Below are 26688 nucleotides of genomic sequence, written 5' to 3' on the forward strand. Positions count from 1 at the left end.
GCACACGTGTTCATTGAAATGCATTCCAGATGACTACCTCATGAAGCTGGTTGAGAAAATGCCAAAAGTGTGCAAAGGGTGGCTACTTTGAATAATCTAAAATATATTTTGATTTGTTTTACACTTTTTTGGTTACTAGATGATTCCATACGTGTTATTTCATAGTTTTGATGTCGTCACTATTATTCTACAATGTAAAAAAAAACCTTGAATGAGTAGGAGTCAAAATTTTTGACTGGTATTGTACATATATACCCATAGAATTCTATTTATAGGTCCCATGACTGCTTAAATGAATAAGCATCGTAAAGAACCTCTAGATAGAAGTTGAAGTTCCAAATATGAGTTATGCACAATTTTTGCGTACATCAAGAGTTTTGCAAATAAAAGACATTGACCGCATAGGATATTACAAAACAGAATAGAAATAAGGCAGAAATACTCTCTTTCACTGGGCTTTCAGGTCCGGCCTGTTCCATTCACGGTCCATGCAGTCATCACCTCCTCTGACCTGTGCTTTGACCGGACAGAGGTGGACTTTGGCCACTGCTCCATCTACGAATCAGTGAAGACCAGCGTGCGCCTCACAAACCTAACCCTCCTGCCCCAGGACTTTGGCTTTCTGAGCATACCTCAGGTACGGCCTCCATCTGCCTGACGGACTGCATCCCTATGGACTGACCTTTGACCTAATTTCCTGCTGTTTGCATCTCTATAATCCACTATTCCACCTTGGCTAAATCAAGTCATCATCATAAAACATCAATAGGAAACACATCTGTTTATTAATTTGGACTCTACTGGTTTTACTCTGATATGCCAATTTGGCCTATGCTATGCTCTCCAGCAGGAGATATCTGACAATTGAATTAGAATGAATTATATTTCTATGTATTTGACTCTGTGTCTGCTGTTATATCTATGGCTTTAGACTTTTATGATCTCACCTAAACCTGTCCTGAATAGCTAATCCGGCCCTATGGAGATTTTCTGCTTTCAGGACAAAACCGTGTTTGGATGGCCTGAGCACTGAGCAGTTGAGCAGTGTTTTTCTCCCCCTAGTTTGTGCAGGTCCAGCCCAACGACGGCTTCGGCACTCTCCTCCCATTGGAAACCTTGGAGGTGGATTTGATCTTTAGCGCCAAGAAGGCAGGAGAGTACAGCTTTCAGCTCAACTGCAAATCCGGAATTAACAGGTATCAAGGTTTTGTTCCTTCCTACACCTTGTCCTGTCACAAAATAGAGTGCTATCAAGTATATTTCACTGCATTACTTTTGTGTTTTCCCCAATGGTTGCTATAGAGACTTCCCCCTGGCATGTCGTGCAGTCGGGGTGCACCCTCCGCTAGAGCTGTCTCACTCTCTGGTCCAGTTCGGAGCCACGGCGGTTGGTGACTGTTCCACAGCCGTGCTGCACGTGGTCAACGCACACACCAGCCTCAACGAGTTCACACACCCCGTGCCCCGCATTGGCCGGGACCCTGTTGCCCCGGTGGGCCCCCGGCTGTTCGCCTTCACTCCCCCCGAAAACTCAGAGATTAGGCTCACCCCCAGGACAGGCAAGGTCTTACCTGGACAGGTACTCTACCAACAAGCAGTGTGCTTCCACTTTACTTGAACACTTTGTGATGAGGTCTAGCATATTATGTAGTTTCTCTATTCTACTCCATTCCAGTGTATACTCTGTTCTGATGACTGCATTGTTTATTTATGTTACCTTTTATTTAACCATTGAGAGCACGTTTTATTTTGCGATAACAACCTGACTGGTCACGTCATTAGGTCATTGACTGGTTCGTTACTGTGTTCCCAGAGGTGCCTGGTGCAGGTGACATTCAGGCCCAGGTTGTGTGACCAGGCCATAAGGGAAGAAGCGGTGCGGCTGCTGTGTCGCTCCGAAGAGCTGCGCCTCCACGAGCTAGAGAGGGTTACCAAGGCCGAGGGGAACAGGAAGGGAGGGGAGCAGGAGGGGCTGGTAAGCTTCAGTTCTTGGAGTCACTCCATCCTCCTAATAAAAGTTGAATGAGTCTGCATGGTCAATATTGTCTGCTTAGCACAAAGACTGGAAGTCATTGCGCTAATGCTAGTTAGCAATTACGCTAACGTTAGACAGCAACTTCCTTAAAACTGCACACAAAAACATAAAAATGGTAAAAAGTAAAAAATCCCAAACTATCCTTTTAATGTTGTCTTGCTGCCATACAATGTGTTTGACTTTGACCATGTGTGTACGTATGTGCACATTATTGTTCATGTGTACTGTATGTGTTTGTTAACTCAGTGTAAAAGGGATGCCCCTACGGCCCCCCAGAAAGGCAAGAAGCCGCCCCCCGCCCGGCCCCAGGTGAAGCAGACCCTGAAGGAGAAGATCAGCAAAGTGTCCATCAGCCCCAAAACAGACAGCCCCTTCAGAGCCCCCAACCCAGCCGACATACAGTCAGGGTACGGCTCATCTATACCACCACAACTATCACTTAGATACCATGCATACATTTTTATACCATGGCATCATTGTCGAATACTTTTTTCTGATTGGCTTGAAGGGCATTCTAGAGCGTACATTTATTATTTTCCATAGAACGCATAGCCCCTCGTTGATTATCCCTTACATATTTCAGTGACAAATCAAAAATGTACCGTAAATGTTTACTTAATTCTGAGGTAAACTTCCTCCTAAAAGCTTTTCTATGTTAAAACGTAAGTAACTTAGGCAGAGGTTAACTGACATCATTACATTTAACCATCTGCTTCAGACCTTGCACTGTGTTTAGTGCGTTTACTTTTTAGCGTTTAGTGAGTAATGTATTTTGTCTTCTCTATGAAATAACTGTTAAAGGCATTGGGCGGAATCCTGAACTACGCACATTCGAAGACAACTTATTTTTGCACAAATTATGCATTTATGTCAATGGGATTTAACCCTCCTTTTTCTCCACAGTTTTCGTGGTATCCAATTGGTAGTTAGTCTTGTCTCATTGCTGCAACTCCTGTACGGACTCGGGAGAGGCCAAGGTCGAGAGCCGTGCATCCTCCGAAACACAACCCAACCAAGCCACACTGCTTCTTGACACAATGCCCACTTAACTCGGAAGCCAGCCGCACCAATGTGTCGGAGGAAACACCATACACCTGGTGACAGTGTCAGCGTGCACTGCGCCCGGCCCGCCACAGGAGTCACTAGTGCACGATGGGACAAGGACATCCCTGTCGGCTAAACCTTCCCCTAACCCGGACAACGCTGGGCCAATTGTGCACCGCCCCATGGGTCTCCTGGTCGCGGCCCGGCTGCGACAGAGCCTGGACTTGAACCCAGAATCTCTAGTGGCATAGACCACTGCGCCACTCGGGAGGCATTCAAGATAGGTTTAGGATTGGGTCAATAGTTAGTGATGTTTGTGTTGTTTGGTTCGCAGATCAGAGGAGTACGCTGTAGGCAGGGCCTCCCTCCTGCACTCCTTCCCTGAGCACTACAGTCGATACGTCATCCCTTGCTTCGTGTCCGACGGAGAGCCACCCCAGAGTGACCTCCAGGCCCAGCCATCCTGCAGGTAGTATACTATACATACTACAACTCCCATGTAGATCCTATTTACAATACCAACCTTATATTCATTTGTCTGTGCCCCCCATTTTCATGAATCAATTACACACATTCATTTAGTGGGGATAATGTGGAGAGAACAGGTTGAAGTATTTCTCCCACTGCCTCTGTTGTTGTAACTCTGTCCTAGCAGCCCCCTCAACACGCTGTACCTGGAGCTGCATTGCCCAGCCGTTAGGCCCCCCCTGGTGGTCGCATCCAGTAATGGCCAGACCACCATCAACTACCACCAGGTGGCTGTGGGTCAGTCCATTCAAATGTATTCTTCTGACCAGAGCTGCAATCAAATACTATTTGAAATCTTTTGAAACTTTGAGTGTTTGCTTAAGCAATTGGACAGAGTGCCAAATGGACAGAGTTTGTGGTTTTGGGACAATTTTATTGGTTCATTAATATTTTGATTTCAATCAAGGACAGATAAAGTATTTTAAATTATTTCAAATAGTATTTGAACCCAGGTCTGATTCTGACATTGGACGTTTTTTCCCTATTTTCCCTTGCCTGTGAATATATTGCTACTTGTGTCAATTCTGTGTTTCTTTTGTTCACTTAGGACAGAAAGTGGTCAAAAAGCTCACTATTCAGAATATTTCTCAGGAAGCCTTGGAGGTATCCTTTTCTGGGTCACAACATGCACAAACGACCTAGATCGCCAGAGTGTGATGATCTGTGGTTATGTGAGAAAAGTCAGTGGGGTTTATTCATGAATCTTTACCTCTGCACAATTTCTACCACCTGTTTTTCTAAGACAAAAAATTCTGGTGCTCAGAATGAAAAACTATTTCAGTTCTAATAACATATTGACATTCTGAGTATGATGCATGCATCAATCCACTTGTTTCATTATTTAATTGGTTTTCAACATAAAGTGGTTGATTAATTTAAATAAAAAAAGAAGCCTCAGTCTTTCTCTATGTGCTGGTTGAAAGGTGCTGATGTAGCCTATATTTAAAAAATAAATAACATCGCATGGCCTATTTGTGTCATTGATACACACGTTATATATAGCTAGTATTGTATAGCTTTAAGGCTAATCTAGACACATCAGACCTAGAAACCAGAGGTTATTCAGTGAGGTGAAACAGATACAAAAGTTATGAATAGAACTGACATGATTCCCTGGTCTACATGCTGACAATCATATCTGTTCCACAGATCCACTGGTTGAAAAAATAGCATAATTGCAAGTTTGATTGTCTTCTAACTTTGCAAGACAATAGTGACTTGAACATGTACATTTGATTAATTTAGCTGATGCTCTTATCCAGCGTGATTTACAGTTAGTGCATTCATCTTAAGGTAGCTACGACAACCACATATGACAGTCATAGTAAGTCAAACTATTACTTTTTAAAATTGGCTTTGGGGATGATGCAAAAAATTACATTTTACACTTGATCTGAGAAAACACTTGCAAAACAGTGGACCCACACAAGCGTATCTTTCACCCATTGCACCCTCCTGAACAGGTCCCTTTGAAGGTAGGATTGAAATATTGCTGTTACCTGACTACTCTTCCTTAACCCTTGTCAAGCTGAGGTCCTCAGTGCTGGACCTGAGTGGTCCGTTCTCCCTCCTAAATGCTCTGAGACGGCTGGGTCCTGGAGCCACACACACATTGTTACTGGCCTTCACACCCTCACAGGGAAAAAGGGTGGGTCAATCGCACTTAATGGACCTGAAAACAAACACACATGTTGCTGTCTTCCCTATAGCTGATGCTGTGGCTCCTTTCACAGTACCGCGAGACTGTGGAGATCCACAGCCCAAACATGACCCTGGAGATCACGCTATGCGGGGTGGGAGTGGATCCTCTTCTCACCTCCTCCCACCAGGGTGGCCTCATGGACTTTGGCTACATGTTGGAGAAGGAGCGAGCCTCCCAGGTCTTTAAGGTCAGTTAGCCAGCATCAACTAGTATCTTGTCCAGGGGGGTGTACTTGTAGATCTAGCTGCCTCAAGCTACAGAAACAGGAGAGAGGATCTTTTCCTATGGGTCATTCTGGTTCAAACTAAGCTTACTTTGTAGACTTCTACAGCAGCAGGCTACTTAGCCTGTACTGCGCCCAATACCATCAAATCAAATTTATTTATATAGCCCTTCGTACATCAGCTGATATCTCAAAGTGCTGTACAGAAACCCAGCCTAAAACCCCAAACAGCAAGCAATGCAGGTGTAGAAGCACGGTGGCTAGGAAAAACTCCCTAGAAAGGCCAAAACCTAGGAAGAAACCTAGAGAGGAACCAGGCTATGTGGGGTGGCCAGTCCTCTTCTGGCTGTGCCGGGTGGAGATTATAACAGAACATGGCCAAGATGTTCAAATGTTCATAAATGACCAGCATGGTCGTATAATAATAAGGCAGAACAGTTGAAACTGGAGCAGCAGCACTGTCAGGTGGACTGGGGACAGCAAGGAGTCATCATGTCAGGTAGTCCTGGGGCATGGTCCTAGGGCTCAGGTCAGTTGAAACTGGAGCAACAGCACGGCCAGGTGGACTGGGGACAGCAAGGAGTCATCATGTCAGGTAGTCCTGGGGCATGGTCCTAGGGCTCAGGTCCTCCGAGAGAGAGAGAGAAAGAGAGAATTAGAGAACGCACACTTAGATTCACACCGGACACCGAATAGGACAGGAGAGGTACTCCAGATATAACAAACTGACCCTAGCCCCCCGACACATTAACTACTGCAGCATAAATACTGGAGGCTGAGACAGGAGGGGTCAGGAGACACTGTGGCCCCATCTGAGGACACCCCAGACAGGGCCAAACAGGAAGGATATAACCCCACCCACATTGCCAAAGCACAGCCCCCACACCACTAGAGGGATATCTTCAACCACCAACTTACCATCCTGAGACAAGGCTGAGTATAGCCCACAAAGATCTCCGCCATGGCACAACCCAAGGGGGGGCGCCAACCCAGACAGGATGACCACATCAGTGAATCAACCCACTCAGGTGACGCACCCCTTCCAGGGACGGCATGAGAGAGCCCCAGTAAGCCAGTGACTCAGCCCCTGTAATAGGGGACCATGTCCATGAAGTTGTGATATTGAAAGCTGTGTCCTCTGTCTTCAGCTGCAGAACACGTCATCTCTGTCGGTGCGCTTCTCTGTGCTGCTGCACAGCCTGTCGCTGGGGTGTAAAGCCCTGAGTGGAGCAGACTCTTTCCCTGCCCTCCTCAGCCCAGGCCCAGAGGAACAGACACACTCCACTGTGGGTAAGACCAGTCCATCCGACCTAGGTCCACATCTCTCACTCAGAACTAAGGGCTAATGCCATGAGCTGTTGCATTCTCTGTAGTTAGTGTTAGCTATCATTTGTTGGATTAAAAAATCTAGCGTTTTCTGGTGCAGCATTATATTAAATCTAATTATGTTCAATTGTTTCTGAAGCTAACATTGTTGTTAAATGAATTAATAATCTTGGTTTCTTCTACCTCCCCGTGGCCAGGGACCCAGAACTACAGTGGTCGGAGTGTGTTCAATGTGACGCCCATAGAGGGCACCATCGCCCCAGGAAAGAGCCAGGACATCACCGTGACCTTCCTGCCAGACCACGAGAGCCTCCACTACTCGGACATACTGAAGGTGGAGCTCATGAACAAGGTACCATAGAATCATCCAGCTCGCCTGACATAGTGGCTGCATCTGAAATGGCACCCTTCTGCCTCTATATTCCATACATAGTGCTACTACAAAAGTGGTGCACTATAGCTAATGCGCATGATTCTCTACTTAACACTATCTCTACTCTACTCGTTCGACTGCCCAGACAACTGGCTACTCTGGCGAATTTCATTGATGAATAAATGGCGCCCATTTTAATGAAACAAAACACACCACCTAATTTCTTATGAGATTTTAGGGTGATTATGCGAATGGTCATATTTTTCTCTCATGCTGCAAAAACTCAACAGCGCGCACCACTAGGCAAAATATGTGCTTTGGATGAAACAAAACAAAGGTATGCTACAGTTTAACACCATCTGTTCTAAAATGAAATTCACTGTACATAGTTCAAAACAACACTTTAGTCTACCTCGAAACAACACTTTATAACTCAAGAAGATCCTAAATGCATATTCTCATTAAACTGATTGAGATCAAATGGTTGTTATGCAGATGCTGCATGGACGTTTCACCGGTACAACTTGAATAGTTATCATTCACGAATGACAGTGAGAAATGTGAAGGGAGGGTGACTACAAAAATGTGTGCATAAAGTAGAGGTAAAGAAACGCATGCGTGATTCGGAACTTCAGTTCTGGGGAAGAGGCTTCCAGGGGGGCGGGATGGAGTAGTCACTTTCGGATTCGCAGCCTCTGCCTATTTTTTTAATGTTTATTTAGCGTTGTTCAAATGAAACCTCACCACCACCACCACCCAGTGGTAGTCCTAAGAGATGATGCAGTCAGTGTGAATGTGAGAGAGGCCTAAAAAAGAAATTAAACTTTACTAAGCCACTCATCACACACACACGTGTACACACACAGCTGAATATGGAGCAATGAATGAACCAGTTTCCTGATAAAGGCTGTTATATTAGGTTGGCACTGAGTGAGAAGGTATCTAATGCAGGAGTTCAGTGGAACTAGATAGATTTACTGACACAGGATGTTTCCGATTTTAATCACCATCTCAGACTGTAAAGTGTTTTTAAAGATAAACTGACCACTATTATGTCATTTTGGATTGTATGTAGAGGACATAAGCTGCTCTAACACCCTGCCGCTCCTTCCCTTAGAGCACAGTGTGTGTCATGGTGCTGAAGGGTGCAGCTCGCTCTCACATCATGTACCTGTGTGGAGGAGACCCACTGGCAGTGCCCACTGATGTCGTTCACCCTCTGCCAGCCTCCGGGGACTCTGAGCACACAGGTATCCCTCTCTCGCGCTCTCTTTCTCTCTCTGGTGCTCTCTCTCTTTCTCCTTACTACACCAGTCACCGGCTTCATTAATAAGTGCATCAATGACATCGTCCCCACAGTGACCGTATGGACATACCCCAACCAGAAGCCATGGATTACAGGCAACATCCGCACTGAACTAAAGGCTAGAGCTGTAGCTTTCAAGGAGCGGGACAATAATCCAGACGCATATAAGGAATCCTACTATGCCCTCCGACGAGCCATCAAATAGGCAAAGCGTCAATACAGGACTAAGATCGAATCCTACTATGCCGGCTCTGGCGCTCGACGGATGTGGCAGGGCTTGCAAGCTATCACAGATTGCAAAGAGAAACCCAGCCATGGGCTGCCCAGCAATGCAAGCCTACTAGACGAGCTAAATGCCTTCTATGCTTGCTTCTAGGTAAGCAACACTAAACCATGCATGAGAACACCAGCTGTTCCAGACTACTGGGTGATCCTGCTCTTCGTAGCCAATGTGTGTAAGACCTTTAAACAGGTTAACATTCACAAGGCCGCGGGGCCAGACGGAATACAAGGACGCATACTCGGTGCATGCGCTGGCCAGTGTTATCACTGACATTTTCAACCTATCCCTGACCCGGTCTGTAATACCAACTTGTTTCAAGCAGACTACTATAGTCCCCGTGCCTAAGAACGCCAAGGTAACCTGTCTAAATTACTATCTCCCCGTAGCATTCACCAATAGCCATGAAATGCTACCACACGGTCTGGAACGAACAGGACCCTGAACATCTTCTACCCCCAAGCCATAAGACTGCTAAACAAGACTGATAAATAGTTAATCAAATGGCTACCCAGACTACCTGCATTGACCCTTTTTTTTCACTAACTCTCTTGCACTGATTCTATGCACACATAATGGACTCTACCCACTCACTCACATACTGACACACACACACTTTCACACTCACCACATATGCTGCTGCTACCTGTCTATTATCTATCCTGTTGCCTAGTCACTTTACCCCTACCTATATGTACATAACTACCTCAAGTACCTGCACATCGACTCGGTACTGGTACTCCTTGTATATAGCCATGTTATTTTTACTTGTTATTTGTTATTCACTGGTATTTATTCCTCGTGTCACTAATCTTTAACTCTGCATTGTTGGAAAGGAACCCGTAAGTAAGCATTTCACTGTCAGTCTACAGTCTGTTGTTTACGAAGCATGTGACAAATACAAATGTATTCAATTTTTGATTTGTGACTGTAAGCCTGTTTTGCTTGTTCTCTTCTCCTTGTGTAGTAGACTGTGAGAAGCCCCCTCTCCCTGTGCTGCTCACCCTTAGAGGGGTCTACAGAGAGGGGGCCATGAGCCCAGCGGTCAGAGAGCTGGAGGTGGGCTGCATCTGCTCCACACAGCCTATGGCCAAAAAGGTAGGCTAATACTTATACTGTTGTTGTTGATTACAATTAAAAAACAAGGGGTTAGACTTCTTCTGGAGACTTTTGGTTACAACATCCTATCTTTAAATAAAGTAAACACGCACATGACCACGACCAGGGTCACTGCTAGCTCACTGGTTCCAGCAGCAGCAGCCTTACAAACAGGTTGAAATACCGTCATTACAAAACAGGTTGAAATCTGGTTGAAATAACATAATTAAAAACAGCTTGAAATCTAGTTTAAATAATGTCATTGGGATGAGTTCAGATTCATTTGGAGATGCTAACATTGGCTGCAGTGTACCACTCCCCCTTATTTACTCTCTCTCTCATGGATTCAAAATCTGAATTAGTGTAAGCATAGGCTAGGGAGTCAGTTTCCACCACATTTCTGAAAAGATCCCATGCTGTTTATCCCATGAGATGGAGTGAGCAACTGCACAGTTAGGGGAGAAGAGTAAACAATCGGACCACTTGACCACAACACATGACTTCTCCCTCCCTCTCCTCCTGTGTTGACCTTACCTATGTTGTGAACTTTGCCCTCTCCTGTCCATGTGCAGAACGTGGAGTTCAGCTGGGAGGGGCTTCAGGCACTGCAACAGAGGGGCTTCACCGTGGAGCCGACCAGGGGCACGGTGGACGCCGGCCACAGACGCACCATCACTGTGATCTGGACTCCTCCTTGTGGCCTTAAGGTGCGACTGCCGTCTAAAAGCCTCAACATGAATACACCGTATACATGGGGTTGGGCTTTGGGGTCAATTCAGTTCAATTCATCTATTGAAAATAATCTCACGAGGAAAACGTGGCTGAAAGTTTTTCAGTTCATGAATTTAATTGCCATTCACTTCTCACATCTTCTAGAATGGTGTGTAACCATACCATGACCTGTACTTTAACACAGTGTTTCTCAAGGTGGCCACATTTTTGTTCTAGCCCAGCAGCAATACCACATCAGACTCAATTTATGAACACATCACCAAGCCCTTGATTAGTTGAATCAGGTGTGTTAGCTCTGGGTTATAACAGAAATGTGCACACTCTAGTGGTCCCCCGAGAAACACTGCTCTGTTGTGCACTATGGTGTAACGTTCACCTATTCAGATAAATGATCAATCAGGGTAGTTACAAGCTAATTATTAGAATCAGGTGTGCTTGGTTAGGGGTGGAGTGAAAACATGCAGTACAGTAGCTCTCCACGTCCAGGGTGGAGTGAAAACATGCAGTACAGTAGCTCTCCACGTCCAGGGTGGAGTGAAAACATGCAGTACAGTAGCTCTCCACGTCCAGGGTGGAGTGAAAACATGCAGTACAGTAGCTCTCCACGTCCAGGGTGGAGTGAAAACATGCAGAACAGTAGCTCTCCACGTCCAGGGTGGAGTGAAAACATGCAGTACAGTAGCTCTCCACGTCCAGGGTGGAGTGAAAACATGCAGTACAGTAGCTCTCCACGTCCAGGGTGGAGTGAAAACATGCAGTACAGTAGCTCTCCACGTCCAGGGTGGAGTGAAAACATGCAGTACAGTAGCTCTCCACGTCCAGGGTGGAGTGAAAACATGCAGTACAGTAGCTCTCCACGTCCAGGGTGGAGTGAAAACATGCAGTACAGTAGCTCTCCACGTCCAGGGTGGAGTGAAAACATGCAGTACAGTAGCTCTCCACGTCCAGGGTGGAGTGAAAACATGCAGTACAGTAGCTCTCCACGTCCAGGGTGGAGTGAAAACATGCAGTACAGTAGCTCTCCACGTCCAGGGTGGAGTGAAAACATGCAGTACAGTAGCTCTCCACGTCCAGGGTGGAGTGAAAACATGCAGTACAGTAGCTCTCCACGTCCAGGGTGGAGTGAAAACATGCAGTACAGTAGCTCTCCACGTCCAGGGTGGAGAGCCCTGTACTAGACACAGCAAGCTGTCAAGTTATTCGTCCCAGGTGGTTCCACATGAAGGGAAAACTGTGTAATATAGTTTTAGTTATTTCACTCCCTTAGATCTGCATAGGATGGTAGTTTTTGTTTTGACATATTTCAGTTACCAAAGAAAATGTGCAAATCAAGTGAAGCCATAACTGCATATAAAAAAAAGAGTCCATATGTATTACAAAGTCTCAGTGTGAAGAGAACGTACAAACTACACTTCCTGTTCCTTCATGTGGCTTTCTACATTACTAAACATATATTTTCCTCTTATTGTATTTGCACATGTACTGTACATCCTCCACTGATTGTTGATTTAATTCTGATTGTGTGTGTGTCTGTGTCGGTGCGTGCGTGTGTCTGTATGTGTGATTTTTAGCCGAATGAGGTGGTGCAAGTGTGTGCGCCCCTCACCCTGAGAGGAGACGAGACAGAGGTATACAGTGTCACCCTGCTGGCCTTGGCTTCCAGAGCTAGTCAAGACCCTTCACACACAAACTAACCAATATGCAAACATATAGAACACTTCACGCAGTAACCAATATCCAAAGACACAGAACACTTCAGATGGGACTGGAGGAAAATTAACTCATTGTTATATGTTTAAATATTGTTTAAATACTTCAGTGTAATATACGAGTGTGGACAAAATGTCCCTTGTCATGGTACTTATTGGAAATAATATGAAATGTTTTAAAGCATAATTTTTAAAGCAGTTTGTGGACAAGTTATATGGATATAGGTTATTTTATAAGCAAAAATATTGTGGAAAGAATATTTAAAAACATTGACAACAATGCATTTCAATAAATACCTATGGGCATAATCACATAATCGGCATTTGATCTTTATTGGGGGACTATCTCAAACTCAAATTAGACGATAGCCCCTGTTCTAGGCTGGTTTCACCACCAGGGGGCAGAATACACCAATGTTGTTAATTAACAAACTATAGTTTGGGAAGTCAGTTAGGACATCTACCTTGTGCATGACACAGGTAAATTTTCCAACAATTGTTTACAGACAGATTATTTCACTTAAAAATTCACTGTATCACAATTCCATTGGGTCAGAAGTTTACATACACTAAGTTGACTGTGCCTTTAAACAGCTTGGAAAATCAGCCAAGACCTCAGTCTGGTTCATCCTTGGGAAAATTTCCAAATGCCTGAAGGTACCATATTCATCTGTACAAACAATAGTTTGCAAGTATAAACACCATGGGACCACGCAGCTGTCATAATGCTCATTAGGAAGACGCTTTGTCTCCTAGAGATGAACGTACTTTGGTGCGAAAAGTGCAAATCAATCCCAGAACAACAGCAAAGGACCCTGTGAAGATGCTGGAGGAAACAGGTACAAAGGTATCTATATCCACAGTAAAACAAGTCCTATATAGACATAACCTGAAAGGCAGCTCAGCAAGGAAGAAGCCACTGCTCCAAAACCGCCATAAAAAAGTCAGACTACGGTTTGCAACTGCACATGGGGACAAAGATCGTACTTTTTGGAGAAATGTCCTCTGGTCTGATGAAACAAAAATATAACTGTTTGGCCGTAATGACCATTGTTTTGTTTGGAGGAAAAAGGGGGAGGCTTGCAAGCCGAAGAACCGCGAAGCACTGGGGTGGCAGCATCATGTTGTGGGGGTGCTTTGCTGCAGGAGGGACTGGTGCACTTCGCAAAATAGATGGAATCATGAGAAGGGGAAATTACGTGGATATATTGAAGCAACATCTCAAGACATCAGTCAGGTTAAGTTAAAGCTTGGTCACAAATGGGTCTTCCAAATGGACAATGACCCTAAGCATACTTCCAAAGTTGTGGCAAAAAGGCTTAAGGACAACAGAGTCAAGGAATTGGAGTGGCCATCACAAAGCCCTGACCTCAATCCAATAAAAATTTGTGGGCAGAACTGAAAAAGCGTGTGTGAGCAAGGAGGCCTACAAACCTGACTCAGTTACACCAGCTCTGTCAGGAGGAATGGGCCAAAATTCACCCAACTTATTGTGGGAAGCTTGTGGAAGGCTACCTGAAACGCTTGACCCAAGTTAAACAATGTAAAGGCAATGCTACCAAATACTAATTGAGTGTATGTAAACATCTGACCCACTGGGAATGTGGTGAAAGAAATAAAAGCTGAAATAAATAATTTTCTCTACTATTATTCCAACATTTCACATTCTTAAAATAAAGTGGTGATCCTAACTGACCTAAGACAGGGAGTTTTTACTAGGATTAAATGTCAGGAATTGTGAAAAACTGAGTTTAAATGTACTTGGCTAAGGTGTATGTAAACTTCCGACTTCAACTGTAAGTGTCAAAAAGTGCATGGGGTATAATTTATTTGGAGAATAAGTCCAGACCACTGCAAGTTCACATCCCTCCCTGCCTGTCACATACTGTATTGTTGTCAATGTATGCCTACTCTCTGATCAGTTCCATCACTGTTACAAGATCCAGTATATCTACTCAATTAGAATAGTGTATACACTGGGTATACCAAACATTAGGAACACCTTCCTAATATTGAGTTGCGTTCCATAGGGATGCTGGCCCATGTTGACGCCAATGCTTCCCGCAGTTGTCAAGTTGGCTGGATGTCCTTCGGGTGGTGGACCATTCTTGATACACGGAAAATGGTTATGGGAAACTGTTATGGGAAACTGTTGAGTGTGAAAAACCCAGCAGTGTTGCGCCTGGCATCTACTACCATACCCCGTTCAAAGGCATTTCAATATTTTGTCTTGTCCATTCACCCTCTGAATGGCACACATACACAATCCATGTCTCAATTGTCTCAAGGCTTAAAAATCCTTCTTTAACCTGTCTCCTCCCCTTCACCTACACAGATTTAAGTGGATTTAACAAGTGACATCAATAAGGGATCATAGCTTTCACCTGATCAGTCTATGTCATGGAAAGAGCAGGTGTTCTTAATGTTTTGTATACTCAGTGTATCTCTGATAATAATTCCATGTCAATTGTAATATAAGAATTTTAAAAATTTGCCAAGTTACTTATAACAAGGCTTTGAAAACGTAATGATCAGGATATATTCCTATTCTTGAATTTACAATTTAACATGCATTATGTCATTACATCCTGGACTGCGCAGCTACAAAACAAAACAAGGAGAATGAGAACGAAGTGCTCAGTTTAATCATGTGGTGAAGCTCTTTATAGGAATAGCAGATGCTATGGATGGGCCAATAGGAACCATCCGTTCAGAGAGATGCATGTGGTAAGCATTTATCAGAGATTGAAACAGATTACACTAGATCGGATTAGTGCATCCCAACCTGGCTATAAAAAGCAAGGTCATTATGAGCTTAGTTTAATGTAATGTCACCTGTTTTATTAAATGTATGAGATCATATTTGTGTTGCCATTTTGCCTTTTTCTAATCTGATTTGTTGTCTGATCTCCACTAATACCATATGATACTGCTACTACTTGTTTTCTCTGATCAGTGGAGTTGTGAGAGTTAGTATATTTGTGTGGTGGTGGTGGTTTGTTGGTGTGGACATGTTGAATTATTCTTGTGGGGAACAGAAGTCCCCACAAGAATAGTAAACAAACCAACTGGGGACATTTTGTTAGTCCCGACAAGGTCAAATGCTATTTCTAGGGGGTTTAGGAGCTAGGGTTAGGTTAAGAGTACGGGTTAGGGAAAATAGGAATTTGAATGGGACTGAATTGTATGTCCCCACAAGGTTAGCTGTGCACGACTGTGTGTGTGAGAGAGGGAATTGGCCTCCATTTTTCTGAAACGTGCTGATTTAAAGAAGGAATAAAACTGGTCTTTAGACTAGTTGAGTATCTGGAGCATCAGCATTTGTGGGTTCAATTACAGGCTCAAAAGGGCCAGAAACAAAGAACTTTCTTCTGAAACTCGTCAGTCAATTCTTGTTCTTAGAAATTAAGGCTATTCCATGCAATAAATTGCCAAGAAACTGAAGAGCTCATACAACACTGTGTACTACTTCCTTCACAGAACCGTGCAAACTGGCGCTAACCAGAACAGAAAGAGTGGGAGGCCCCGGTGCACAACTGAGCAAGAGGACAAGTACATTAGAGTGTCTAGTTTGAGAAACAGACGCCTCACAATTCCTCAACTGGCAGCTTCATTAAATAGTACCCGCAAAACACCAGTCTCAACGTCAACAGTGAAGAGGCGACTCCGGGATGCTGGCCTTCTAGGCAGAGTTCCTCAGTCCAATGTCTGTGTTCTTTTGCCCATCTTAATCTTTTATTGGCCTGAAATGTCACTTTTTCTTTGCAACTCTGCCTAGAAGGACAGCATCCTGGAGTCGCCTCTTCACTGTTGATGTTGAGACTGGTGTTTTCCTAAACAATGGATAGATAGTACACTGGGCCTTTGACAATCTTGGAAAAGGTTCCCTGGGGCACATGGCATTAGCTTCACAACACATGAATGCAGACATAGTGTATCCAAGACAACTAAATCTCACCAGCGCTCAGGTCTAGCTGAAATGGGGCTGGGCTGTGCAGATGGGTCCCTATGAAACCAGCCACCAACTTAACTCAGAGGTGTTGGCTTTACAGATAGCAGTCTTTACACCAGGGGTAGGCAACCCTGATCCTGGAGTGCCACAGGCACTTCATGTTTTTGATTTAACCGACCTGGAAGACCAGGTGTGTAAAATTTAGGCAATCACTGAACTGATCAATTAGCTCAGTTGGTCGGTGTGGTGGGTGACTATTTCGAACAAAATCCTGCAGTACAGGGCTTCAGGAACAGGGTTGCCTACCCCTGCTCTACACACTCCAGGAGGTGTATTTTTTTTTACAGAAGTATCCATTCAAATGTCTGCAATACATACACATGCGCGCACATATAGATTTTTGTAAATCCAAAGATTGACTAATACAATAGTATGTGTATATCATAGAGGCATTATTGTTGCCCATCTATCATTGCAAAATGCACATATTGTCGTTTTTCAAGCATGAGGAATGCAGCTCATTGAGTGATATTTTGTATCATTACCAAAAGTTCATAGGTCGCATACACAGTTTTGCAGATGTTATAGCACAGGGCTCTCCAACCCTGTTCCTAGAGAGCTACCCTCCTGTAGGTTTTCACTCCAACCCCCAGTTGTAACTAACCTGGTTCAGCTTATCAACCAACTAATTACTAGTATCAGGTGTGCTAGATTAGGGTTGGAGGGAAAACCTACAGGAAGGTAGCTCTCCAGGAACAGGGTTGGAGAGCCTTGTTAAGCACTTTTTTGCACCCACCTTACGTTACTTGTTCCTAACAATGCAGTATAATGTCAAACCAGTACCCCCCCCCAAAAAATGACAAATAATCAACCAATTTTGGAACGAATCCAATTAACACAAATAGCACTGTAACAGTAACCCAAATGCAATCTACACGTATATACACCAGTTGAATTTACACAAGATATACTAAGAATGATATGTACAGCAGTATATTACAGTGAGCTATGTCAAAAATCCAGTATAAATACACAGTACAAAACCCCATGGCAAAATGGATAGAATTGCAGGACAGTTGCTTGCGGACCAGAGTCCAGAATATAAATATACAGTACCCGTCAAAAGTTGACGCCTACTCATTCCAGGGTTTTTCTTTATTTTTACTATTTTTTACATTGTAGAATAATAGTAAATACATTGAAACTATGAAATAACACATATGGAATCATGTAGTAACCAAAAAAGTGTTAAACAAATCCAAATATATTTATATTTGAGATTCTTCAAAGTAGCCACCCTTTGCCTTGATGACAGCTTTGCACACTTTTGGCATTCTCTCAACCAGCTTCATGAGGTAGTCACCTGAAATGCATTTCAATTAACAGGAATGCCTTAAAAGTTCATTTGTGGAATTTCTTTCCTTAATTTTTTTGAGACATCAGTTGTGTTGTGGCAAGGAAGGGGTGGTATACAGAAGATAGCCGTATTTGGTAAAAGACCAAGTCCATATTATGGCAAGACCTCAAATAAGCACAGAGAAACGACAGTCCGTCATTACTTTAAGACTTGAAGGTCAGTCATACGTAACATTTCAAGAACTTTAAAAGTTTCTTCAAGTGCAGTTGCAAAAACCATCAAGCACTATAATGAAACTGGCTCTCATGAGGACTGCCACAGGAAAGGAAGACCAAGAGTTACCTCTGCTGCAGAGGATAAGTTCATTAGAGTTAACTGCACCTCAGATTGCAGCCCTAATAAATGCTTCACAGAGTTCAAGTAACAGACACATCTCAACATCAACTGTTCAGAGGAGACTGCATGAATCAGGCCTTCATGGTTGAATTTCTGCAAAGAAACCACTACTAAGGGACACCAATAAAAAGAAGAGCCAAGAAACATGAACAATAGACATTAGACCGGTGGAAATCTGTTTTTTGGTCTGATTGAGTCCAAATTTGAGATTTTTGGTTCCAACTGCTGTGTCTTTGTAAGACACAGAGTATGTGAACAGATGATCTCCACATGTGTGGTTCCCACCGTGAAGCATGGAGGAGGATGTGTGATGGTGCTTTGCTGGTTACACTGTCTGGGATTTATTTAAAATCCAAGGCACACTTATCCATCATGGCTACCACAGCATTCTGCAGCAATATGCCATCCCATCCGATTTGCACTTAGTGGGACTATCATTTGTTTTTCAATAGGACAATCCCCCAAAACACACCTCCAGGCTGTGTAAGGGCTACTTGACCAAGAAGGAGAGTGATGGAGTGATGCATCAGATGACCTGACTTCCAAAATCACCTGACCTCAACCCAATTGAGATGGTTTGGGATGAGTTTGACAGCAGAGTGAAGGAAAAGCAGCCAAAGGTGCTCAGCATATGTGGGAACTCCTTCAAGACTGTTGGAAAAGCATTCTTCATGAAGCTGGTTGATAGAATGCCAAGAGTGTGCAAATCTGTCATCAAGGCAAAGAGTGGCTACTTTGAAGAATCTCAAATATAAAATATATTGTGATTTGTCTAACACTTTTTTGGTTACTACATGATTCCATATATGTTATTTCATAGTTTTGATGTCTCACTATTATTCTACAATGTATAAAATAGTACAAATGTAGGAAAACCCTGAAAAACCCTGAGTAGGTGTGTCCAAACTTTTGACTAGTACTGTATTTGTGAATGGTGTGTATAGACAGTATGTGAATAGAAAAGGTGTGTATAGCAGTAGTTATATAGGATAAGCCATGACTAGAATACAGTATATACATATAAAGTGGATAAAACAGTATGTAAACATTATAAAAGTGACCCTTGTTCAATGGCTCTGTGTACATATGGCAGCAGACGCTAAGGTGCATGGTAGAGTACCGGATGGTGGACGGCTATTGACAGTGTCTGAACTTCAGGGTAGGGTACTGGGCGGCGGCCGGTTAGTCGTGACTGTTTAACAGTCTGATGACCTGTAGATAGATGTTATTCAGTCTCACAGTCCCAGCTTTGATGCACCGGTACTGTCTCTACCTTGTAGATGGTAGTGGGGGGAACAGGCCATGGATCCAGGAGCCAATCCGAATTTCAGCCTCCTGAGGTTGAAGAGGCGCTTCACCACGCTGTCAGTGCAATGGGACCATTTCAGGTCCTCCTCAGTGATGTACACCCTGACGAACTTTAATCTTTTGACTCTCTCCACTGCATCCCTGTCAATGTGGATGGGGGCGTGCTCTCTTTGCTGTCTCCTACAGGCCATGATCAGCTCCTTAGTTTTGTTGACATTGAGAGAGAGGTTATTTTCCTGGCACCACTCCGCTAGGGCTCTCACCTTCTCCCTGTAGGCGGTCTCATCGTTGTTAGGAATCAGGCCTACCACTGTTGTCGTCAGCAAACTTGATGATTGAGTTGGAGACGTGCGTGGCCACGTAGTCATGGGTGAACAGGGAGTACAGTAGGAGACTGAGCACGCACCTCTGTGGGGCCCCTGTGTTGAGGATCAGTGTGGCAGAGATTTTGTTGCCTACCTTCATCACTTGGGGTCAGCCCGTCAGGAAGTCTAGGACCCAGTTGCACAGGGAGGGGTTCAGACACAGGGCCCTGAGCTTAGTGATGAGTTTGGAGTGCTCTGGTGTTGCGTCATCTGTGGATCTGTTGGGGCGGTATGCAAATTGTAGTGGATCTAGGGTGTTGGGTCAGGTGGAGGTGATATGATCCTTAACTAGCCTCTCAAAGCACTTCATGATGAAAGAAGAGCGTGCTATGGGTAGATAGTCATTTAGTTCAGATATCTTTGCTTTCTTGGGTACAGGAACAATTGTGGATATTTTGAAGCAAGTGGGGACAATATACTGATTGAGAGATTGAATATGTCCGTAAATACCATTAGTGGCCCCTGTGATAGTAGAGAGGTCAGTGTGCAGGTGTCATTGTGCTATTTTGTGTTTTTTCTTCTTCATATCACCGAAAAGAGGTTCTGAACATCAGAGCAACAGCTGATGTGCGAAGTTTCAAGGCTCTGCTCGCCTGTGTTAGAATACCTCATGATAACCTCATGATAAGACCATATTATTTACCAAGAGAGTGTTCATCTATATTTTTCGAAGCTGTCTACTTACCACCGCAAAACAATGCTGGCACTAAGACCACACTCAAGAAGCTGTATAGGGCCAGAAGCAAACAAGAAAATATTCACAGAGTCGGCACTCCTAGTGGCAGTGATTTTAATGCAGCAGAACTGAAATCTGTATTACCTCATTTCTACCAGTAGGTCACCTATGCAACTAAAAACCTCTAGAAGCCATGGATTACAGGCAACATCCTCACTAAGATAAAGGCTAGAGCTGCCACTTTCAAGGAGCAGGAAACTAATCTGGACGCTTATAAGAAATCCTGCTGTGCCCTCTGACGAACCATCAAACAGGCAAAGCGTCAATACAGGACTAAGATCGAATCTTACTACACAAGCTCTGACTCTTGTTAGATGTGGCAGGGCTTACAAACTATCCCGGATTAGAACCAGAAACCCAGCCACGAGCTACCCAGTGACCCAAGATGAGGTAAATGCCTTCTATTCTCGTTTTGAGGCTCGCAAAACAGAACCATGCATGAGATTACTAGCTGTTCTGGACAGCTGTGTAATCACTATCTCCATAGCCGATGTGAGTAAGATCATTAAACAGTTTAACATTCAGACTGATTACTCAGATGCATACTCAGAGCATGCGCTGACCAGTTGGAAAGTGTCTTCACTGACATTTTCAATCTCTCCCTGACCCAGTCTGTAATACCTACATGTTTCAAGCAGACCACCATGGTCCCTGTGCCAAAGAACACCAATGTAACCTGTCTAAATGACTATCCCCTTAGCACTCACATCTGTATCCATGAAATGCTTTGAAAGAATGGTCATGGCTCACATCAACACAGACACCCTGGACCCCCTCCAATTCTCATACCACCCCAACAGATCCACAAATTATGCAACCGACACTGCCCCAACTGGACATAAGGAACACCTACATGAGAATGCTGTTCATTGACTACAGCTCAGCGTTCAACACCATATTGCCCTACAAGCTCATACTTAAGCTAAGGACCCTGGGACTGAACACCTCCCTCTGCAACTGGATCCTGGACTTCCTGACGGGCAGCCCCCATATGGTGAGGGTAGGCAACAACACATCTGCCACGCTGACCCTCAGCACAGGGGCCCTTCAGGGGTGCGTGCTTAGTCCCCTCCTGTACTCCCTGTTCACACATGACTCCAACACCTTCATTAAGTTTGCAGAAGACAAGAAGGGGGTAAGCCTGATCACTGACGAAGATGAGACGGCCTATAGGGAGGAGGTCAGAGACCTGGCAGTGTGGTGCCAGGACAACAACCTCTCCCTCAACATCAGCAAGATAAAGGAGCTGATCGTGGACTAAAGAAAATGGAGGGTCGAGCAGGCCCCCATTCACATCGACAGGGCTGTAGTGGAGCGGGTTTGTGAGCTTCCTCGGTGTCATCAAATCAATCAATCAAATGTATGTATATAGCCCTTCTTACATCAGCTGGTATATCAAAGTGCTGTACAGAAACCCAGCCTAAAAACCCAAACAGCAAGAAATGCAGGTGTGGAAGCACGGTGTCTAGGAAAAACTCCCTAGAAAGGCCAAAACCTAGGAAGAAACCTAGAGAGGAACCAGGCTATGAGGGGTGACCTCTTCTGGCTGTGCCGGGTGGAGATTATAACAGAACATGGCCAAGATGTTCAAATGTTCATAAATGACCAGCATAGTCAAATAATAATAATCACAGTAGTTGTCGAGGGTGCAACAAGTTAGCACCTCAGGAGTAAATGTCAGTTGGCTTTTCATAGCCGATCATTGAGAGTATCTCTACCGCTCCTGCTGTCCCTAGAGAGTTGAAAACAGCAGGTCTGGGACAGGTAGCACGTCCGGTGAACAGGTCAGGGTTCATAGCCGCAGGCAGAACAGTTGAAACTGGAGCAGCAGCACGGCCAGATGGACTGGGGACATCAAGGAGTCATCATGCCAGGTAGTTCTGAGGCATGGTCCTAGGGCTCAGGTCCTCCGAGAGAGAGAAAGAAAGAGAGAAAAAGAGAATTAGATATAACCCCACCCACTTTGCCAAAGCACAGCCCCCACACCACTAGAGGGATATCTTCAACCACCAACTTACCATCCTGAGACAAGGCTGAGTATAGCCCACAAAGATCTCCGCCACGGCACAACCCAAGGGGGGAGGAGCGCCAACCCAGTGTCCACATCCCTAAGGATCTATCATGGTCCAAACACACTAATACAGTCGTGAAGAGGGCACGACAATGCCGCTTCCCCTCAGGAGGCTGAAAAGATTTAGCATTGGCCCTCAGATCCTCAAAAGGTTCTACAGCTGCACCATTGAGAAGATCTTGACTGGTCGCATCACTGCTTGGTATGGCAACTGCTTGGCATCTGACCGTAAGGCACTACAGAGGGTAGCGTGTACGGCCCATTACATCACTGGGGCCGAGCTCCCTGCCATCCAGGACCTCTAAATTAGGCGTAGTCAGAGGAAGGCCCTAAAAATGGCCAAATATTCCAGCCACCCAAGTCATAGACTGTTCTCTCTGCTATCGCACGGCAAGCAGTAACGGAGCGCCAAGTCTAGGACCAAAATGCTACTGAACAGCTTCTACCCCCGAGCCATAAGACTGCTGAACAGTTAATCAAATAGCTGCCCTGACTATTTGCATTGACCCCCCTATGTATTCATGTTTTTCTGACTCTCTTGCACCGGCTCAATGCACACTCACTGGGCTCTACTCACACATACTTACACTGACACACATACACACACAAAACACACACGCATATTGACGTCACACATTCACACACGGACACGCTTTCACACTCTAACATATACAGAGTAACAACAGTGTATGTTAACTCTGTATATTATCTATCCTGATTGCCTATTCATTACCCCTACGTACATATTACCTACATTACCTCGTACCCCTGCACATTGACTCAGTACTCCTTGTATACTGTATATTCTCGTTATTTTGTGTTACTATTTACTTTTTTTATTTTGTTCAAATTTATTTGACTTTTTAGCTCTGAATTGTTGGGAAAGGGCTCATAAGTAAGCATTTAACAGTAAAGTCTACACCTGTTTTATTCAGCGCATGTGACAAATAACATTTGATTTGACCTGGTAGAAGGGCTGTGCTTGCCAATGTAACACACACACACAATCCTCACCTGTAACAGGACTCTAGAGAATTCTGATGCATGGGTAGGATGACATTTTAAATTCTCAGAGTTAGTATAGCTTTACATGATTATAATTGCTGTCTCGAGCTACTAGCAAAAAATGTATTTTAAAATTTACTAGAATGAAGCATTTGCAAATGAAATTCTCCTGTCTGCAATGCACAGCATACATACCCCAGAGACCGGGTAGGGTAGTAGACAATGCCTGGTTATACAGAATTATTGTTGATCTTAATGAACTTCAGCTCCTGGAGAGGGATATGTTGATGCTCCTGTCTCCCCGTCGGAGGGTCACACTGTGGGAGGGCAGAGGCTCTCTCTCTTTCTCCCCTGGGTAATGGACGAGGGGATATTGTGTTCCAGGTCTCTAAGTAACGTCTTAACCCACTGAGCATCAGCCCTTCCTCTGAGCGCTATCACACACACAAGCTGCTGCCTGCTGGTGATAATGAGTAGATGGATATTTCCCCCTACAGACAGAGCTGGGATAGCTAGGTCCCCTGACAATTTTTGTTTTCACTGGTACTTCTGTTTTCTATATTAAAGTTCACAAGGTAAATTGAGGACTTTTGTGTGTTTATCGTGAACCGTGAACATATGAATTTGCCTAGGTCATGATGACCAACACCTGTAGAGCTACTTTGGATAACAAATGTGGAGGTGGTGAGCCTCCACTAATCTAGGCCCTATCAGATAACAGCTATCCGAGTCCAACCCAACACAAATCAAATGTTATTTGTCACATGCGCCACGTGTAGACGAGCCCTTTCCCAACAATGTAGAGTTAAAAAGTAAGAAAATAAGCAAATAAGAAAAAAACGAAAGGAAATAGTAACACATTAAAATAACAATGATGAGGCTATATACAAGGAGTACTAGTACAGAGTTAATGTGCAGGGGTACGAGGTGGTTGAGGCAATACAATGAGCTCCAAAAGTATTTGGACAGTGACAAATGCTTTGATGTTTTGGCTCTGTACTCCAGCACTTTGGATGATACAATGACTATTGGGTTAAAGTGCAGACTGTCAGCTTTCATTTTAGGGTATTTCCATCGATATCGGGTGAACTGTTAAGAAATTACAGCACTTTATGTACATAGTCTCCCCATTTTAGGGGACCAAATGTATTGGGACAAATTCACTTACAGTGCATTTGGATGGTGTTGAGACCCCTTGACTTTTTCCACATTTTGTTACGTTACAGCCTTATTCTGAAAGTGATGAGGAAAACAACGTTTTAATCCATCTACACATAATGACAAAGCAAATTCTTTGCTAATTTATATATATTTTTTAACTGAAATATCACATTTTACATAAATATTCAGACCCTTTACTCAGTACTTTGTTGAAAGACCTTTGGCAGCGATTACAGCCTTGAGTATTATTGGGTATTACGCTTCAAGCTTGGCACACCTGTATCTGGGGAGTTTCTCCCATTCTTCTCTACAGATCCTCTCAAGCTCTGTCAGGTTGGATGGGAAGCGTCGCTAGACAGCTATTTTCAGGTCTCTCCAGAGATGTTAGATCAAGTTCATGTCCAGACTCTGGCTGGGCCACTCAAGGACATTCAGAAACTTGTCCCGAAGCCACTCCTGCATTGTCTTGGCTGTGTGCTTAGGGTCGGTTTCCTGTTGGAAGGTGAACCTTCGCCCCAGTCTGAGGTCCTGAGAGCTCTGTAGCAGGTTTTCATCAAGGATTTCTCTGTACTTTGCTCCGTTCATACTTCCCTCGATTCTGACTAGTCTTCCAGTCCCTGCTGCGGAGAAACATCCCACAGCATGATGCTGCCACCACCATGCTTCACCGTAGGGATGGTGCTAGGTTGCCTCCAGATGTGACGCTTGGCATTCAAGCCAAAGACAAATCTTGGTTTCATCAGACCAGAGAATCTTGTTTCTCATGGTCTGATAATCCTATAGGTGCCTTTTGGCAAACTCCAAGCGGTGTAGTTCTGCAGAGATGGTTGTCCTTCTGGAACGTTCTCCCATCTCCACAGAGGAGCTCTGTCAGATTGACCATCGGGTTCTTGGTCACCTTGCTGACCAAGGCCCTTCTCCCCCGATTGATAAGTTTGGCCGGGCGACCAGCTCTAGAAAGAGTCTTGGTGGTTCCAAACTTCTTCCTTTTAAGAATGGTTTAGGCCACTGTGTTCTTGGGGACCTTCAATGCTGCAGAAATGTTTTGGTACCCTTCCCCAGATCTGTGCCTCAACAGAATCCTGTCTCGGAGCTCTACGGACAATTCCTTCGACCTCATGGCTTGGTTTTTGCTCTGACATGCACTGTCAACTGTGGGACCTTCTATAGACGGGTGTGTGCCTTTCCAAATCATGTCCAATCAATTGCATTTACCACAGGTGGACTCCAATCAAGTTGTATTAACATCCCAAGGATAACAGGATGAACCTGAGCTTAATTTCGAGTCTCATAGCAAAAGGTTTGAATACTTAAAAATAAGGTATACCTTTTTTATTTTAGTAAATTTGCAAAAATGCCTAACCCTGTTTTCGCTTTGTTATTATGGGGTATTGTGTGTAGATTGAGGATTTTTGTTGTGATTTAAACATTTTTGGGATGCATTTGCTGTTTGTTTTGGTTGTGTTACAGATTATTTTGTGACCACTAGAAATAAGTGGTAAATAATGTATTGGCATTTTGGAGTCACTTTTATTGTAAATAAGAATGTTTCTAAACACTTCTACATTAATGTGAACGCTACAATTTTTACAGATAATCCTGAATGAATTGTAAATGATGAGTGAGAAAGTTACAGAAGCAGAAATATCATACCCCCAAGACATGCTAGCCTCTCACCATTACAATAACAGGCGAGGTTGGCATTTTTTAGGGGGTATGATATTTATGCCTCTAACTTTCTCATTCAATGTGGTGGTGTTGAAAGCTGAACTGTAGTCAATGAACAGCATTCTCACATAGGTGTTCCTTTTGTCCAGGCGGGAAATTGCAGTGTGACAGAGATTGCGTCATCTGTGAATCTGTTGGGACATTATGCGAATTGGGGTGGGTCTGGGATGATGGTGTTGATGTGAGCCATGACCAGCCTTTCCAAGCATTTCATGGCTACAGATGTGAGTGCAATGGGGCGATAGTCATTTAG

At 44.1% G+C, this 26688-nt stretch overlaps 1 protein-coding gene across 3 annotated transcripts in view; it reads left to right on the forward strand.

Moving 5' to 3' along the window:
- cfap74 (cilia and flagella associated protein 74) overlaps positions 1 to 12865 on the forward strand; it is a 46111-nt gene extending 33246 nt beyond the window's left edge. For 2 of the 3 annotated variants that reach the window (XM_024384505.2, XM_042303893.1), the window contains exons 24-39: positions 464 to 637; positions 1063 to 1196; positions 1303 to 1579; positions 1814 to 1975; positions 2282 to 2442; positions 3414 to 3548; positions 3732 to 3844; positions 4155 to 4210; positions 5136 to 5255; positions 5341 to 5496; positions 6681 to 6822; positions 7056 to 7210; positions 8349 to 8481; positions 9785 to 9915; positions 10488 to 10622; positions 12219 to 12865. In XM_024384505.2, the coding sequence (XP_024240273.1) occupies positions 464 to 637; positions 1063 to 1196; positions 1303 to 1579; positions 1814 to 1975; positions 2282 to 2442; positions 3414 to 3548; positions 3732 to 3844; positions 4155 to 4210; positions 5136 to 5255; positions 5341 to 5496; positions 6681 to 6822; positions 7056 to 7210; positions 8349 to 8481; positions 9785 to 9915; positions 10488 to 10622; positions 12219 to 12341 (2307 nt within the window). In that variant the 3' untranslated portion in view covers positions 12342 to 12865. The remainder of the gene's footprint in view (positions 1 to 463; positions 638 to 1062; positions 1197 to 1302; positions 1580 to 1813; positions 1976 to 2281; positions 2443 to 3413; positions 3549 to 3731; positions 3845 to 4154; positions 4211 to 5135; positions 5256 to 5340; positions 5497 to 6680; positions 6823 to 7055; positions 7211 to 8348; positions 8482 to 9784; positions 9916 to 10487; positions 10623 to 12218) is intronic. The other variant, XM_024384506.2, reaches the window with a different exon arrangement.
- The last annotated feature ends 13823 nt before the right edge of the window (positions 12866 to 26688 follow it).

The sequence above is a fragment of the Oncorhynchus tshawytscha genome, linkage group LG22, assembly GCF_018296145.1.
Source record: "Oncorhynchus tshawytscha isolate Ot180627B linkage group LG22, Otsh_v2.0, whole genome shotgun sequence".
Taxonomy (NCBI): Eukaryota; Metazoa; Chordata; class Actinopteri; order Salmoniformes; family Salmonidae; genus Oncorhynchus; species Oncorhynchus tshawytscha.